At 38.6% G+C, this 18,169-nt stretch overlaps 1 protein-coding gene across 20 annotated transcripts in view; it reads right to left on the reverse strand.

Annotated features, from left to right (window-relative positions):
- Positions 1 to 17,940, reverse strand: part of LOC101745430 (regulating synaptic membrane exocytosis protein 2) — a 23,417-nt gene extending 5,477 nt beyond the window's left edge. For 4 of the 20 annotated variants that reach the window (XM_062672520.1, XM_062672516.1, XM_062672515.1 and 1 more), the window contains exons 1-17: positions 17,675 to 17,940; positions 16,490 to 16,694; positions 15,493 to 15,982; positions 13,270 to 13,805; positions 12,390 to 12,606; positions 12,145 to 12,309; positions 11,797 to 11,939; positions 11,477 to 11,722; positions 11,256 to 11,393; positions 10,759 to 10,917; positions 9,347 to 9,433; positions 8,347 to 8,473; positions 7,273 to 7,406; positions 6,405 to 6,519; positions 3,104 to 3,293; positions 1,270 to 1,400; positions 878 to 1,024 (exon numbers count right to left, since the gene is read on the reverse strand). In XM_062672520.1, coding sequence (XP_062528504.1) covers positions 878 to 1,024; positions 1,270 to 1,400; positions 3,104 to 3,293; positions 6,405 to 6,519; positions 7,273 to 7,406; positions 8,347 to 8,473; positions 9,347 to 9,433; positions 10,759 to 10,917; positions 11,256 to 11,393; positions 11,477 to 11,722; positions 11,797 to 11,939; positions 12,145 to 12,309; positions 12,390 to 12,606; positions 13,270 to 13,805; positions 15,493 to 15,982; positions 16,490 to 16,694; positions 17,675 to 17,784 — 3,340 coding nt within the window. In that variant the 5' untranslated portion in view covers positions 17,785 to 17,940. Of the gene's footprint in view, positions 1 to 567; positions 713 to 877; positions 1,025 to 1,269; positions 1,401 to 3,103; positions 3,294 to 6,404; positions 6,520 to 7,272; positions 7,407 to 8,346; positions 8,474 to 9,346; positions 9,434 to 10,758; positions 10,918 to 11,255; positions 11,394 to 11,476; positions 11,723 to 11,796; positions 11,940 to 12,144; positions 12,310 to 12,389; positions 12,607 to 13,269; positions 13,806 to 14,697; positions 14,784 to 15,492; positions 15,983 to 16,489; positions 16,695 to 17,674 lie in introns of all 20 variants that reach the window. The other 16 variants (XM_062672524.1, XM_062672519.1, XM_062672518.1 and 13 more) reach the window with 7 other exon arrangements.
- Positions 17,941 to 18,169: the final 229 nt, after the last annotated feature.

Consider the following 18,169-nt stretch of genomic DNA (forward strand, 5'->3'; position numbering starts at 1 on the left):
CTAAAAATCAATTCTTCGGTAAATAAGTAATGTGTTTAGTATTTTAGATTTCGCGAGGCTTAGACATAATTAAAACTACTTTTACGGCTTTTATTGTCATTCTATTATATCCCATGCTTCGAATACTTTACAGTTTTCGTGGTCACGGACGACTCACCTGGCGAATACTTTAATGTATCAGAAAGTCAAGAAAAAATACGAGATTAAATCGTAAAAGTAGTTTTAAATTGGCATGTTGGAATCGCTCAAAATCACATTTATTCTTAAAAGCTCAATATCAGCATACATATTTTAATAAAGCGATATAATATATGTATATTTATCCATCGACAACAAGGTTATGCATGTAAATGTATGTAGGTATGTAAGCATATTAATTTGCAGCATGCCGTGTTTATACTGCCAATCATCGTCAGGTGAGAATGACAGCAAATACACTGTCTCTGACGTTTCTCTCTAGTCACGGATATTTTGTTACATCGATAGACATTTCGATTGAAAAATATTTCTTGAAGAGCTACCGCCCCCGACGCACTATTGTTCCAATGTCGGCGGTATCGAGCGAACCTGTCTTCGTCGTTCTCACTGGATGCGGAGGAGGCCCGCGACACGCCGGTGCCTCCTCTCATTTCGCCGGGTACCACTTCCTCACTGCGTTGCACCGTAAACGAATTTTTGCCACGTTTACCAAAACCTAACCTTCGTTTTCGTCCTGTAGGTTTTAATTAGCCGTTACTTTTAGATGTAACCTACGCAACACATTATGCAAACTATATTATGTTACGTTACAAGGCCTAAAAATTTCAAACATCGAACACTATTACAGTAAAATGAAAATGACAAAAAACGCTGTTAACATAATTATTTTAGAGTTCACCTGTGGCTGACAATTGTGAGGTAGAGTTGCTTTTCTTGCCCATGCCCGGCCCGAAATAATCCCGAGGCTCAGCTTTTAAGAGGACATCATCAGTGCTTGGCTCCAGCTCGCCGGTACCACCCAACGCAGTGTCACTTAGACTGCCATCTTGACGGACAATTCATGTATAATATATTGTTACCACTTGAATTGCAAAACTATTTCCTGAATTTATCAAACAAGTTTGCACTCCAAAGTAATGTATAAAGTAGGTATATTCGGTATCTGCCAGGTATCAGAGTCCGTTTACTGGCTATTAATTTAAAAATTAAATTATGAATAATATTTACTATTTAGGTAGGTATTATACATAAACCTAGTGACTGAAGATAATGGATAAGTTAATTGATTACCTGTTTTTTCATCAGGCGGCACATCTGCGTTGCTCAAACTCCGAGTGAATTGGCCTCGGCGAGACTCGCGTCTCTCCAACGGCTGTGGCTGATTATTGTTCCTTCCGTTGTCCCTTCCACCATAATCGTTGCTATGTTTCGTTTTTCGTCGTGTAGGTTTCCCGGTTTTTGCAGTTGAATTATTCGTTTTGTTTATTTCGCGGTAGTTATATTTTTGTTGCAACGTAGATTGTTGGGGGGCGTGGTCGATTTGTACCACCGAAGTAGACGGTGCCGTCGAATCATGATCGGTGTGGTCAGTGTCGTCATGTGGCAGATGAGATGCGACAGGCGTGAGCGCACGGCGACAGCAAGTGTTGCGGTTGGAAGGAGAAAGAGCAATAGACAAACAATTAGCAATAATACTGATTTCTCTATCTAAACGGTCACTGGGTACTAGGGAATGAGAACGTGGTCGAGCGTTTTTAATAATAGATGGCAAAGGTTTTCTTAAAAATAAATCTATACTGGGTTGCGGTGGAAATGAATTTAGTGAATCATATTCCTGAAAAGTTGGAACCTCGTTGATGCTGACCGAATTCGTTTTTGTTTTCCTTTTGACACTTTTATCTACATCAGCTTCATCAACGTCTTTTGATTTATTTGCCGAAATATTCACCATTTTAAATACGTCGATAAGGTTTTCAGATGTATTATGTTTAGGTGAGCCCTTTATAATGATAGAATCGGAGTAACGCCTTTGATTGATTTTATGATTTTCCTTATTTTTATCTGAGTACTGATTCAAATTATTCGTATTTGATGAGTAGTTGTCACTGTTTATATTCAATTCTCTTTCATTGTTTATTGCGTTAAGGTCAAGCGACAAAACATTTTTGCGGTCATTTTTTTGTGAATATTTTGATAGGCTATGTTGATTGGTCTTATTTGCGTCTAATAACTCTTTACTGCTATCCTCGCAATTAATTTTATCATTTGTTTCGACTTGTACAGTATAAAGTGTATTGCATTTTTTATTATAATTTAGTGAATTAATATTGAATGTAGTATTTAAGTTTTGATTATTATTTAAGGTAATTGCTGCAGGTAAAGCCGGTAGCGATCTTGGAGTTCTAAAACACCCTAAATCAGGAAGCTTTCTCCTCACTTCTTTGTATCTCCTTAGATTATAAACGTCTTCATCCGAAGACGAAGGTTTTTGATCGTCTTTTATTTTTACTTTTTGTGGTAAATGTATCTTTCTTTTGTTAAAATGCGTTGAGCTGCGTATTTCATTATCACTTGGACGGTAAAAAACTTTTTTAGGTAAAATATAGCCATTTGCCGTAAACTTTGAAAACCTAGATAGTGGCAATTCAATTATGCATTCTTTGTTGTTCTCCGTTAGTTTATAGGCATTCGTACAAACGGGATACTCAGGAAAACTGTAACTCCGTTCATAAGAATAGCGACGATTGCAGTCTCTAGTGCAAGAGCCTGCAGACCGACTTCGTGCCGGCATCCCTCGGATTCGGCGAGGAGTGCGTGTCTGTGTAGCCCTTTGCGTGGATGACATACCAGAAATTGATGACGCGCATTTCGAACATGATCTCATACGAACGACACGCTCAGCGGCGGCAGGTACGTATAAAATAGGTAACTGGCGACAAGGAGCACCGGAAAAACGAAAATGAAAGGTCTCAGGTAAAGGAATAGCACTATCGCACGAAGAAGATGTACTATGGAGGGGAATGTTTCGTTTCCGGCTGCAAATTAGGTCAATAACATTTTAAAGATCCTTGAAACTGTTGGTTTGTGCCAGTAATGTTTTAATACTATATATTTTTTGTCATACCTAAGCATACGTGTCGGTCGAGGTCGTTCGGATTGTGTGCTGAAGGCGCTTGATGTTACAGAAGCGACCGATTCTAGGTCGGAATCTGCTGCTGTTGCATCAGGAGATAGCCTTCTCCGTGGAGCCCAACTACCGCCACTGCGGGCAGCAAGCTCCGAATCAGATAAACCCGCATAATGTCGCTCCCATCCTGCATATATTGACATTTAAATATAGAAAGTGAAAATTGCTACTGAAAACATTTCTTTTAGAAAGAAAAGAAAAAAATAATTACGATGTCACATAGGTAGGTAATATAAATCCATTGATTATTTTCACATCCAAGGCAGAAAGGTATCAATGGTGTGACAACAACAGGTTCCAAATTCAAATCGTTTTTTCAATTTCGACCTGTAAAGCCCACACATAACAAATACTTACCAAAGGAACAGTTTTAAATTTTGTTAATCATGGCATTCTTGTGAATTATAATACGAGTATTTAATGAGCAAGCCAGCCTTTTCTTTTCTCATATGTAGATCCCGTTTGTATTTAATAGGTTTTAGCTGTTTTATTTGTATATGATTTTGTTGTATTGTTAAAGTAACAATAAAATAATAAGCCGGTAGATACCTCAACCGTCCTCTCTTATTTCAGCTGCGATCAATTGAATCTTGATTTAAAGTTTAAGACCGTCGTCGATACAATACAATTAAGACTTTGACCTCTTATTACCTTTTAATTAAATGTCGACGGCGTGACAATCTTCTCTTTGCTCTGATTGGTAAGATCACATTGATCATATCCTGACCGCTTACATAGTTAGTAATATACACATAATAACGTTTTACAATAGGAATCTAAATAATTTTAATAGCTACATACTACTACTACTACTATCATGCTTTTATCCGAGTGAAATGTGTAAATAGGTGAACTGTGTTGTGTACAGCTTTAAAGTACGGGATATCTGATTGTTCGACTCAAATCGCGGGCGATGACTAGTGAGTCGATATTAATATTGTAATGATGGACGAATTAACAGAGTATTTCTCTGCATTTGCTCCATATTTAAGGAGGCGCTTAAGTTTCTTGTACCTTAAATATTTAAATTTATAATTTTAATCTGCATTATGTACATAAGATTTAGAAAATCTTTGTGAACTAATACTTTGATTTTATAGTCTTTTGGGTGACGCGCGGTCTGCGCTTGGCCCATTTTAGCGCAAACATTTTGAGTGCGGACGCCGTTCGGTATATATCTGTAATGCGTCGACGCTAATTTGTGCTTGTAAATTGGGCAGTCATCATTCAGTTGCTTGTCAATAACTTTGGATTACGTCTGTAGCCTATATATATATGTATAAATTAGTAATTAGATTAAATAAAACTGGAATGCTGAATTAGTTGTAATGGTGCATTTGTACGTGACTATTGGGAACACGCTCTCGGAGCGTGGTGCAAGAGAGACGATCAAAACTTGTGTCTGAAGTGGAGAACTCTCTGGGGCAAGTCTCCGAACCCGATAAAGACACAAGTTTGCGCGTTCACTGCGAAGAAGGACCCCTTTGTCATGGCGCCGCAATTCCAAGAAGTATCCCTGCAACCTTCCGAGAGTATCGGGATACTTGGGGTCGACATTTCGAGCGATGTCCAGTTTCTGAGTCATTTGGAAGGCAAAGCCAAGTTGGCGTCCAAAATGCTGGGAGTCCTCAACAGAGCGAAGCGGTACTTCACGCCTGAACAAAGACTTTTGCTTTATAAAGCACAAGTCCGGCCTCGCGTGGAGTACTGCTCCCATCTCTGGGCCGGGGCTTCCAAATACGAGCTTCTTCCATTTGACTCCATACAGAGGAGGGCCGTTCGGATTGTCGATAATCCCATTCTTACGGATCGTTTGAAACCTCTGGGTCTGCGGAGGGACTTCGGTTCCCTCTGTATTTTGTACCGGAGTGCTCTGAGGAATTGTTCGAGATGATACCGGCATCTCGTTTTTACCATCGCACCGCTCGCCACCGGAGTAGAGTTCATCCATACTACCTGGAGCCACTGCGGTCATCCACAGTGCGTTTCCAGAGATTTTTTTTTGCCACGTACCATCCGGCTATGGAATGAGCTCCCCTCCACGGTGTTTCCCGAGCGCTATGACATGTCCTTGTTCAAACGAGGCTTGTGGAGAGTATTAAGCGGTAGGCAGCGGCTTGGCTATGCCCCTGGCATTGCTGAAGTCCATAGGCGAGGGTAACCACTCACCATCAGGTGGGCCGTATGCTCATCTGCCTACAAGGGCAATAAAAAAAAAACAAAGGTTTACTCGAAGAGTTTTCCCAACAGTGTGCTTAGTGCGAGTTTTTTAACGTTCTCGATAGCGTAAAAGTTAGCCCAATTTTGTATGCAGTTGGAACAGCGCCCCTAGCGGCAAATGTAGGCAAACGATCCCATTCCATACAAATATGAGCTAACTTTTTCGCTATCGAGAAAGTTAAAAAACTCGCACTAAGCACACAGATCGTATCTAAGATGCAGTGTGCACGTTTATAAGTCACTGCATCTGCTGCATAAAACAATTGTGTCGTAAAATTTAGGAATTGTACATTTTAAGTATGTTAATAAAATTAAGTAATAATAGTATATAAATAAAAATTACAAATAAAAACGAAAACGCTTGAATATTATTTTAAAACTGGTAATCTTGATCTTATTAATCCGGCACATTGAAGTTTAATAATTCTGTAGATCCGCGGTTATTCCTATTTTGTTGGATGCGGAAGGCCCAATTCTAATTAAATAATTGATCCTATTCAGATTTCAAATATTCGGTTCTGAACTGAACCAAAAAATACGAGCTTTATATTAATCAATTGAGGAAAGCGTATACTAGCTCTACGAATATGAAGTAAATGTAGAGTGACATCCCGTCTAACTGTTATTTAGTAATTTATAAGATGGAACCGCCGGCGCCGCCAACCGCAGATCACGGATCTATTGTGAATGAACGACGCAGAATGGTAGGTCTTTCGAGAAAATACTGACGAGGGTGTTTCTCAATTGAATATGTGTTTTAAAACGAACAGTACAATAAACCAATGTTGCAAAAAAAAAACAAATTTGCCTAATTTAAACCTGTACAATCTTTTGGGTCATTTAAAGATTTATTTTTATTTTTTAATGTATAATAATGTTCTTTATTTAATCTTCGGTATTCAAGGCTACCAATGGTTTATCGTGAATCGATGATACTCGTTGATTACTGTTTAATTGACATTTTAAACAGCATACATAAAAACATTTCGTTTTCGGGCGAGGGCATGCATGTATTGACCTTGTGGCGTGCTGCGGTACGTGAGTGTGGCGCCAATGTGGTGCGGGGCGATCCACTTACGTTCTTCTAGGTCCGCGGACACCTGTGCTCGTACAGCTCGTTGGGTACTCTGACTCTACAATAAATATTAAATTAAGTCATGAATTCATTTGATTGAATCCAAAATTGAAAATTTGAAATTTTATTTGTGGTAGGACGTCTTATGAGCCCACACGCGTAAGTACCACCACCCTGCCGTGAAGCAATACCGCCTTTCGGTCTGAAGGGCCGGGCAGCCGTTATAGTGTAAAAGCTGAGACTTAGAACTCATCTCTAGAGGTGGGTGGCGGCATTTACGTTGTAGCTGTCTATGGGCTCTGGTAACCACTTAACACCAGGTGGGCCGTAAGCTCGTACATTCATCGAAGCAATAAAAATTAAAAAAAAGTTGGTATTGTATAGATGCGACAATGTTACTTTAGTCTAAAGTACACATAATAATATCTAACGGGTTGGTTGTTTTTGAGATTTTTTTATTCCTTTTATACTTATATATACAGAACGAACACGAACGATCCTACTTACTGGCTTATAATTCACGTATCCATAATTATATAATTAATAATGTATCAGTCAACTTTACATGATCTACTTCTTCATCTTTCTCAATTCTATATCTACATATGGAATACTTAGAAAAATATAATAAAAAAACACGACACAACCCGCTTGTTCGATATTATGTAATTTTATTTCTATTTTCAATCTCGTTCTTTTAAATTGTAAGATATATCTTGCGTTGCCAATGTCCCGTGCGTCCGATCATGACCAGGTCGGAGTTTTCAGGCGACAGCTCAATTAGGTGATAAGCCCGTATTTAATCCCTTACCTGGTGCGGTATCTGAGGCAACTGGCGTTTCTTGGGACTCGTGGTGGGTGTGGCGGTCGCCGACCGTGATTGGAATCGAGGAGCATACGCGTGTGTCGGCAACCGCGAGCCGTCGCCTCCTCTGTCGTCATTAACTGTAAAATATGTGCAGTTACTTAGTTTTACCTCTGACCAATAGATTTTGTACTCATTAAAATAATGTTACTACATTTTAAACTTTACATACATTTGATTTTTTCAATGGATGTGAATAGGGTTGCCAGATTATTTTTCAGCCTATAAGGGGCAAATGCTTAAATGGGCAAAAAAATACGGGAATTTAATTTCTTACCCGGGACAAATAAAAAACAAATTCATATATGTGACATTATTTTTTTTATATTTCTCCGAGGAGCAATTTAGTTTTAACATATTTTTATCGGTTTTAACATACATATTTATAAAAATCAATGCAATTATAATCGTACGGTTCGAATACGGACATTTTAAACAAAGCCTAAAATACGGGATGTCCCGGGAAATATGGGACGTCTGGCAACCTTAGTCGTGAATGACGTTAAGAGATCAGAAGAAATAATGTTTTAAGATTAGTGGACAAAACAATGGACGTTCTGATTTACATGCTAAACAAGAATAAATTTACATTTAAAAAAAAGCGCCATGTTCACAAGTATTTCAAGATCTCGTTGAAACGATGCAATCTCTAGAAAACAACGCAAATGTATTGTTGCGCGTAAATAAAATTTATGAAAGGTATACAAGGGAGCATTGCGCATATTTAAAGTATGTTAATTTCAAAACCAGGACAGCATGCTTGTCGATTAGGTTCGAGGATAGGGCGTACGGAAAATGCATGAAAAAATAGTAGTACAGGAAGAATAAGTAGGTAAGTGGTTAGTAAAGTAGTGGATGAGAGACGCGGCGAGAAAACGTGCGTGTTTGGAGTGTTCCGTGCGGGGTCCAAGCCCGCTGTGGTGACGTCCACGGAGCAAACGTTGAACAAGAAACCAATGGTATCGGTCCAAGACAAAGAACGTTATCGAGTGATAGGGACGCGGTGGCGCCGCCGGACACCTGCGTAGCGCCAGACGTCGCGGTCGGCGGGCGGCGATAGCGAGCGGCGCGGAGACTTGCTGCGGGCGCGTTGGGGCCGCGCCACTCCCGCTGCAGACTGCGACCGCGCTACGCTGTACCCGCAACTCTGTCACAAACGACAGAATGCATTGTTTTACACACGCATTGATAGGCAGCGGTTTGGCATTGCTGACGTCCATGGAGGATGGTAAACACTCACCATCAGCTGGGCCGTATGCCCGTCTGACTCTGAGGGCAATTAAAAAAAAACAAAAAAACAAACATTTGATTTCCTTAATGCTTTCGATCATTAAAAACGATCATATACTACGACTAGCTGTATCCGTCCGCTTCGCTGGGCATTTAAAATTAACATTATTATTTCTCACCCCCACAAAGATTCTCATCATTAACGCCCCTACAACTGGTGCAGGGAGTCCAACACTCACATAAATATTAGCCTATCCATTAAGTACATGTATTTTCTACATGGATACCAAGTTTCAAGTCAATCGGATGCATGGTTCAGTAGTTATAACGAAACATCCGTAAAAACCACTGTACTATATACTATCCATCTAGTGACAAATGGTATAGCCAACTTTGTGCCAGAACCAAACAGGATTCTTTGGTACAGGTGACAAAACTGAATGTCATCCCTTTTCTCTAGAAGAACAGTTGTAATTCGTAATGTCGCTAATAGTCGCCTTCGTTAGTGAGTGGTATAGGTATATTTTAACAATGGTTCTTAGAGGATATACCACTCGCCTTATGCATATCAATTTGGGAGACTTGGTCATGTAGCTATTACCAGAGCAATGTAGTTTTCAGTAAAAAAATTATAATATTCAAGAGTTGAATTTGCTTTCTCGAGTTCTTTTTTAGAAAAAAATACCTTTGCTTATAGTAAGGTTGACAAAACGTCAAATATAAAAAATGAATAGGTTTTCAAAACACAAGTGCAGATCTATTGGTATCTGGTATCGGTGTTGCAACTAACCCGATCTCTATACATTCCAGTAGTTCTTACTCGACTTGCGGGGGACATATCGCGTCGGCTGCTTCTTATACCTTCCATATCCATCCTCTGTAAAATTAATAAATACATTACTGTAAATTTTAAAACTCATTTTTCTTATTTCTATATTTTATCTAACGAGTTAATAGCAGGGATTAACATAAAAATAAAAATAAAACTTTTTATTGTAGTACATTAATAGAACAGCAACTCTGTAATACTATAAGTAATTTTTATATGTGTGTTTATAGGGTGTAATTAAATTATATCGTCGTTGTCAAACCAAAATCTGCTATTTGCACTTTTTGACCTTTTCGAATAGCTCACAGACCTATCTACCGTATAAAAGAAACTGTTATGTGTCTATAGCTTTAATATATTTTATCTATAGCTTTCATTTCATATAAATCTTAAAAATTCACCTTCATATAAAATTTTATACGAAAATGCTTTTATTCGTTAATTCAAAATAGAGTTTTTGCACATAGCAGATTTTGGCTTCACAGCGACAATATATATCAGTGACCACTCATCCATCAGCAGAAGTTGTGTGTGGAAGTAATGGGCTAATTCATCATAATCATAACGATTGTCTGGTTAACTTGTCGTTTCTTTTGACCCCGAATGACGTCACACGCAATAATTTTTGCATATAAACGCGATTTCTCGATTTCTTATTGGCTAAATTTTTATTCTGGCTTAGATGGACATACAAACGAGGTCAATCCGTGTTAATACCACCACAGCATGAGTCTTTCTTGAAGTCACCGTACATTCTGCAGTGGCTATTCTATCCCACAAAACACAAAGTGTGAAGCAAACAATGAGAGCTTTCTATAATGAAATATATTTATCTTTTAATTTAAGATAATGCAAAAGTTTACTTATAAATAATAGTAAATTTATAAAATTTAATTAAAATGAAAGATGACAGGAGCTTTTTAAACTTTTTAAAGGTGTTGAAGGCTTAGTTATCAAATTGTAAAAGAGAGGCACATAATGTCTCATGATATCTTAATAAAAGTCGTAACTATGCACGTAAACTTTATACAAATACCGATTAAAATATTAATTGCTACGACACTTTAAAACTAATTTCACTACTGTTTTCTCAAACAAAATATGATTATTTGCTCAACAAAACGAAATGAAAGTGAGGTTGGTAAGAGAGTGTTAACTACGAATGTGGAAGGATATAGAGGAAAAAGTAGACCTAAGAAGAAATGGATGGATTGCATGAAAGACGATATGTGTAAGAGGTGAGTGAGCGAAGAAATGGTATAGGTATGATCAGGTGACTGGGAGACTGGGAAAAGGACAGAGAATGAATATTGCTCAAAAAATTATGTACAAAATTACTTAAAGAGAAACATTCCTATTGTACAATTTCTTACATCATGAGGAGGTGGCGGACTAGAGCTAGACGCGAGGCTTGAAAGAGAATGATGACGTCGTAGGTCACATTCACTTGGTGTGTCCGAATCTGATAATCGTGAGGTCGATGTCGATGGTGGAGATAAATGATCACCGTCCGCCTCTTCCTCTCGGTATCGCTGTAAGTTAACTAATATTACTGGTGGTAGGACCTCTTGTGAGTCCGCACGGGTAGGTATCACCACCCCTGCCTGTTTCAGCCGTGAAGCAGTAATGCGTTTCGGTTTGAAAGATGGGGAAGCCGTTGTATAACTATACTGAGACCTTAGAACTCATATATCAAAGTGGGTGGCAGCATTTACGTTATAGATGACTATGTGCTTCGGTAACCACTTAACACCAGGTGGGCTGTGAGCTCTTCCACCCATTAAAGCAATAAATAAAAAAAAAATTAAAATCGTATATTCATACAAAAGGAATGTTGCTATTATTAAAATATTATGCGAACGAAACTTACATAAAAGCTACTGGAATCTTCATGCGGCTTTAAGGTGTACCAGTTCGGCTCATGATTCATCATTATGTTGTCAAGATCAAGTAAAACTTCACCAAGAAAGTCATTCGGCCCGTAACGATTTAAATCCCACACTGTCACCTAAAGTAATTTTTTATGAAGTACTTAAATTAAATTTTTACCAATCTCATCCTTACATCTGCAATGTATTTCAAGTAAATTACCTCCAGAGTTCTTTTTTTGATGTCAGTAATACGTATACCACAATAAACGAATGTTTGGTTCCATCTCGGCTCTAATGTATTGGCTAGCGTTTTAGTTCTTCGTTTGCTTTTTTCGCTTTTGTCGGGAAGCAAAAATATTTTTGCGTAAGGACATCTAGGCGAGCCGTCTGCGCGCGGAGTCAAGCCACTTGCCGATACCACGGTTACCAAGAGTTGTAGGGCACTTATGTCAAAATATATTTTCAGCTGTAGAAAATAAAATCTTTAGCAAAATCGTTAAAGACAATGTAATGGTTAGGAATGTTGTCCTGGTCTCAGACCTGTATGCGTCCAGCTACATTTGCGTTGTGATGACTGTGACGATTGGATCGACGCCGCGAGTGTACGTCTGGAGATCCCGGAGACGTCACAAGCACGCTAGGCTTCTCGCAGCCGCCCACCATCATTGTCTCCGTGTAGACTTCTAACGAGAGTCAGTCTTTTATTACAAAAATACAAAAATAAATACAAAAATACTTTATTTTTAAAAAGTAGTCAAAACAATACAATGATTGGAGTCTCCTTTTAAGCGTGCAATCCTGTACTAGGAGACTCCGCTCTTCCATAAAAGAATGTAATTATTAATGTACTTAATTCTAAAATAATTGTTTCATTTGTTGATATTTTACCTTTATGGCTTCTCCATGGCTGAGCTCCAGGTCGAGTGACCGGAAGAGAACGTGATACCACTAATTCGACATGAGTGTCGTGCTTGCTGTCAGCAACAACTGCTGCGACCTCTTCGGCCGATCGACCTTGAAGAGGCACACCATTCCATTGTAAAACTTCGTCTCCTGCCAAGTAAAAATGCATTGACTTGATATATCATGCAAACATGAAATAAGTATGATTATTGACTTTTAACAAAACTTACCGATTCTTAGCTGCCCTTCCAAATCGGCTATTGATCCTTTCTTAACTTTTTCTATTATAGCACCACGTATGCCATCGGGTAGCAATTTTCCACCTACGACCTTTAAGCCCAGGATTGCTGCAGAAGAGTGCGAACTACCCTCCACAACGCTTTTGCGTAGCACCATGTGACCGATCACGCGCGAACCATCCGTTGACGCTTGCCAACTCGGCGGAAACTGTTTTAACATACGAGCACTTAATTGGTTAAGAGTAAAGATATACGCAACGACACCCGTGGATACCTTGAATATTCCATCAGTTATTCTTTAAACAGTTTTAGTGTATGCGTGACTGTTTTCGAAAACAAATTAAAGTGCACACAAATACCTAAGAAGTTGGTGCATGCTTGTTGATGCATTCATGCTACAGCCAAACACAAAAAACAATTGAATACCTACGAAATTTTATAGGTGTTGGAAATTTCTAAATCTGTCTCTTCTATAAGTTAGTTTAGCTTGAATGTTTTTTTTTCTTCCAAAAAGGCGGTCTAAGTGAAGCGACGACCGCAGTTATACGCTTCTTACTAATTTTAATTGACGTTTAGATTTCAAAAGAAGTTCACGAAGTTACATGTTTAATCATAGTGAGTCATTAAAAAGTTGTTACTGTACTTACTAGGTAAGGATTCATTTTTTTTAAAGTTAATACATTATGCGGTCGCCTCCCCTTCCTAACTCTGCAACTAACGATTGTCTCCTACAAGCTACAATTTATAATTTACAAAAACATCTTCGAGAAATAGTTTTTTGTATTAGTACAAGTCAGTGATTTTTAGCAGTCTCAAACAATAAAGGAACAACCTATTTAAAAGCTATAAATCATTACAATCTCAAGTATACCTTAGGGCAATCGCCTCTGTTTGAATCTTCACTGGATGTGAATGTGCTAGAGGTATCGATGCCTGAATCTTTTGTTGCAGAATCTTGGCTTGTCTGCCGCTCTGACTCCCAGCGAAGGGAGGCCCAATCGCTTGGAGCGCCCGACGCATCACGGCCTCCCCTCGGAAATGTCGCTGCGCCTTCGTGACCATCGAAACGGACAGTTTTTTTTCTCCTTTCAGTAAAACGTCTATTGTCCGAGGAGTCTTCCCACAAGTACGCACTCTTATATACGGCGCGTTCGGGGCGCGGGCCCTCGTCTGGTATATACGGACGTAAATATGCACCTTCGCTTTCGTCACGTGCCCGCCATCGACAATCGGTCACGGAATCGAAACTGCGTCCACCGGCTGGCACAGTTCTGTGTTCGAACTGCCCGCGGCTCTCGTTCTCATAGCCAGCTGACGAGTGATTAGTCAAATTGTAATAATTGATGGCAGCTACGTTGGCACTTCGCAGATGCGGGTGCCGGTGAGAAGCACACGCTTCTAGTTTCCCTAAGGATGACATCGTTTATTGATATAGCAAGGAGAAGTAATATGCCTCTTCGTGCATATTTTATTAACCAGTGACTTTCCCCTACGCGCCCGGAACCGCTTTTATTTCGTATGAGACAAGAAGAAGCTTCAAACATTATTATAAATTTCGTTACGTGTACAATTGTGTAGATAGATTTGATGTCAGTATTTTGTCACTAAGTAAAATAATTAAACTGAAAGCAGTGATCCACGCATAAGCGGAAAGAACGTGTGTAAACTCATCCAAGAACACAAAAACAACCACCATGAACTTAAAATAAAGAGGAAATGCACTGTCACGAAATGAACAACATAATAATTGTATGTAAAATGTTTGTTATCCTTTAATGTTCTGTCAAGCGATTGTTACTTGAATCAATACCAAATTTATAAAATTATTTTTTAGGTTATTTGCTTAACGAGTTGACTCCGTAGTAGTATTAATACTTATAAGAACTGATTCAAATAACAAAGTAAAAACATGCACATTTACCGTTCACATTGAAAATTCGATTATTCAATGCGGCAGTTTGAAGCCACACCGAAATAATCAACTTTTAAAGAACGTATACCAATATTTTATATAGTTAAATTCCCATAAAAATTTGGTTTCATATAATTTTTAATATTTAATCCTGGTGAACGTTGCAAATGTACTTTGGCAAACAAAAATACATATCCATATTACAGAATTAATTTTCTTCGTCAGAAAGTACTCATTAACAGTCGCATATATTATTTTGATCAGTCGTACGACGAGAGGAAGAAGGATTTGGCGAGAATAGAATTAGTACTGAAACATCTAGAATTTAGCCATTTAAATACAACGCACAGACAGTTTACAGTTTTTCCCGAAAAAACGCCCTCTCACCGATAAAAACTTATTCATTTTCTCGTTTAATATTGCTTGACGTTGACTTCGGGAGCTGTCGGAACTGCTCCTATCTCTACTAGGACCTGTAAACACGGGATTGTGTAATAAAGACCCATTTAGCACACAGCACGGCTTCCGGGCGCGTATGAGGGCGCACGAGCAACGCGCACGTGGCGTCATGTTTTTTTTATTTTAAATTAAATGACATTCCAATAATGTTCACCGAAATTTTTAAAGATCTGAAAAAAATATTCGATAAATAAATTTTGTAAATAAATACTTATTACATACACATGTAACATTAATATTCCGTATACATCGTACGTAAAAATATTGTAATAATGAGTTAAAGTATGATTGATCGTTCGTGAGATAAGTTGAGGTGCTCGACAACTGTCTGCAAAAGATAAAATCAAATTTCAACTGAAATATACTTAAAATTATTAAAGGAAACCGTAAAACATTTCTCGAGAGCTATTTATTGTTAATCAAACTACCTGGGAAATAATAAAAAACCTCGCACGGAACACCTTAACTTTAGTAATGTACATTGAGTGTGAGAAATTTAAAAGAACTTGATAAGTAATTTTTAGTGATGTTAATTAATTGAGTTTGTGTGTCTATCATAACGTGTGTGATTGCTTGTATGTTTGTTAATTTGTTATCGAATAAACGTTGTGTATAAAGATGTGTCTTAAGAATGGCAAAAAAATACTTGGATGGGCAGGATTCATTGGTGTGGCAAGTGGCAGGATTGGGTGTTTGGACGGTTTGAGGGAATTATGTACTTACCACGATCACGATACTCGTCGTTTTCATCGGAGATACACTCCGGTACTTCGTCGTCCGATGAGGAGGAACGAGGCGGTAAGGGCATGCTGTTACCAGCAGGGCCGTGTGGTAACAGTTGCGCGGGTAGAGGCGCCGAGATCATAGTGTCAACTACACCATAGGCGGCTTTCTGTCTTGAATGTACCAGGTGAGGGTGCGTTCTCGCCAATCCCTCCAGTTCTCCGTAGCACCTTTGTTCTTGTTGACTATACTGACGTCGTAGGGCACTTCCTGATCTCTGAAGTGGCTGGTTTTCTTTTTCCGCGGCACTATGCGCTCGCTCGAGTTTCTGTCTTTTATCGTGCGAAGCATCGTCTTGGGGCAGCAGGCCTCGCAACTCAGACTCCATCCTCCATAACATAGAATCTGGACCTGTGCTTTTGTGTATCCATTGTCCAGTTTTTGATAATAGTTCTTGTTTTTTTCGGCAAAGGATACAAACCCAAATAACCTGTAACCAATAATCGAAATGTCTACTCATTCTGTTTTCTGTTTCGAACGAAACAATCTCATGAACAAGTAAATCTTCTTGATTTAACGAGAGATGACATTATTCAGTGCCTAAAACCCTACCCCTCAACTATCAATTTGTAGTGTATATTTCTGTAGACAACGTAGAATTACAGGGATTGTTCAAAGCAAACCTCTGTCTCATTGATAAGCATGAGTCACTATACTGAAACATGAGGTAAATATTTTGTAGTTCATAGAAAGTCGGTTTTTGTTTTATTCGAACGATCGAGTAGAACTAGATCTTGATTTACCTGTTAATCAGTTAGTAGACAAAGCAACATGAATACAATCATCTTGGTGATATATTGCGCGGTTGAAAATTTTAATAATGTCAACCCGTTTGGGCAATACAAGAGGGCCCGGTAAATACTCCTTGCTAAACTTTAAACGGAGGAGGACGGAGGCCACAGATATTGCCTCATTGCTGTAAAGTTTAAATACTTACCTTATTAGATCGTAAAGTGACTTTGCCACCACAGCGAGCGCAGCATCTCACTCGGCAATAGTGGCAAGAATGTCCAACGCCGTCCGCGAATTTTGTCTTCAAACAAATATGGCAGGTGGCAGCAAGTTCCACACCCGCAGCTCTTTGAAGTTCGTTTCTTGTACGAATTGTTTGCTCTAGCACTGCGACTTCGTCTTGTTTACGTCTGTCATTGGATTTAATGTATTTGAATCACATTACACAAATACAATGAAAGTCACACTTGTTTCCAGTTATGTAATAAATGTACCGTTTCCCAAAAATTTAAACAGGAAGTCCGTATAGAAGATAATTAAAAAAGTATATAATGCTATTTTAGAACAAATTAAATTATAGAGGTTTTGCAACATTGACGCAGTACCTAGTGCATTTACGTCATCACGCCACCGCGGTTGATTAGGCGACAACCCGCCACTGCGTGGGATTATTGTTCACAATGGAGGAATGGTAGGCAGTAGGCACTATAGCAAAATATCCGTAATGCTTTTAATAGTCGTTAAAATCATCCAAATTGTCCTTTAGATGATGTGAATAGTATTGAGATTTGCATTTATATTTATAAGACAATAACATTTATATTTTATTCATTTGTTTTGTTCTACCAACAACGTGAACACTAATTCAGAATATTCATAGATGTATTTTATAATCGTAAATGATAAACGTGATTATATTTATAGAACATGCGATAATTCAATTAACTATGAATAATATGTATTATTTATTTGTACTTTTTCTTCTAAATAAATATTCAAAATAAATAAATTTATGAGATATAAATTAATGTGAAATAAAAAAAATAACAGAATAATATAGAAATCCAGAACAACACAATTGAACATAATTAACAAAGAAATTAATAAAAAAAATATCAAATTATGTTTAAATGACTTGTCACTAATCGAAAACAAACAAATAAATCGAGAATAAAATTAAGATAAAACTGAACACTGCGAATCTACCTCATAAAACAGTATTTTAATAATAAATGAATCTCCGAGTAGTGACCGATGATAACACGCCGTAGATATCAAATTTGTATTTAATTTAGACGAATTGTGATGATACTTGGAATTCGTATTCTCTCAATATTTGGCCAGTAAGAGGGGTGGGACGTGGGGTCGTGGGGTAAGGCGTAAAACACACCTCATAATTTCGTGTTCGCGCTGCTCCTCCTGCCTTTGGCGCATTATGACTCCCTCGATGATGGCGCGCTCCTCGGGCGTGAGGTGCGAAAGGTCCGGCATGTCAGCCATGGCGTGCGGCGGCGAGCCGCGAGCGGTGCGCGGGCCCGCCGCGTGCTGCGGTGTTGTGCCCGCTACGACAACCGTACCGCGCCACCCCGCCGATGGTTTACTTAATAATGACCACCGGGCCAATCGAGCGTCGCTTTCCACTGACGTCAGTGCCTTTATTGATCGATTCTGTATACCGTAATGTAGCCCGGACGCGCTTCGACCTGCGCAAAGTGAATGCGCGCGCATCGTCCAGTTACAGAATTTCCTATCGGTGCATGTAAAATCTTTTCAGTACAAAAGTACTTATGTATTTTAAAATCTTATCCATCAGAACTTCCAACATCAGTAATTTTTGTCTAGATTTTTTAACAGGCGCAGGGGTTATACCTACTTACATAATGTA

The sequence above is a fragment of the Bombyx mori genome, chromosome 15, assembly GCF_030269925.1.
Source record: "Bombyx mori chromosome 15, ASM3026992v2".
Lineage (NCBI taxonomy): Eukaryota > Metazoa > Arthropoda > Insecta > Lepidoptera > Bombycidae > Bombyx > Bombyx mori.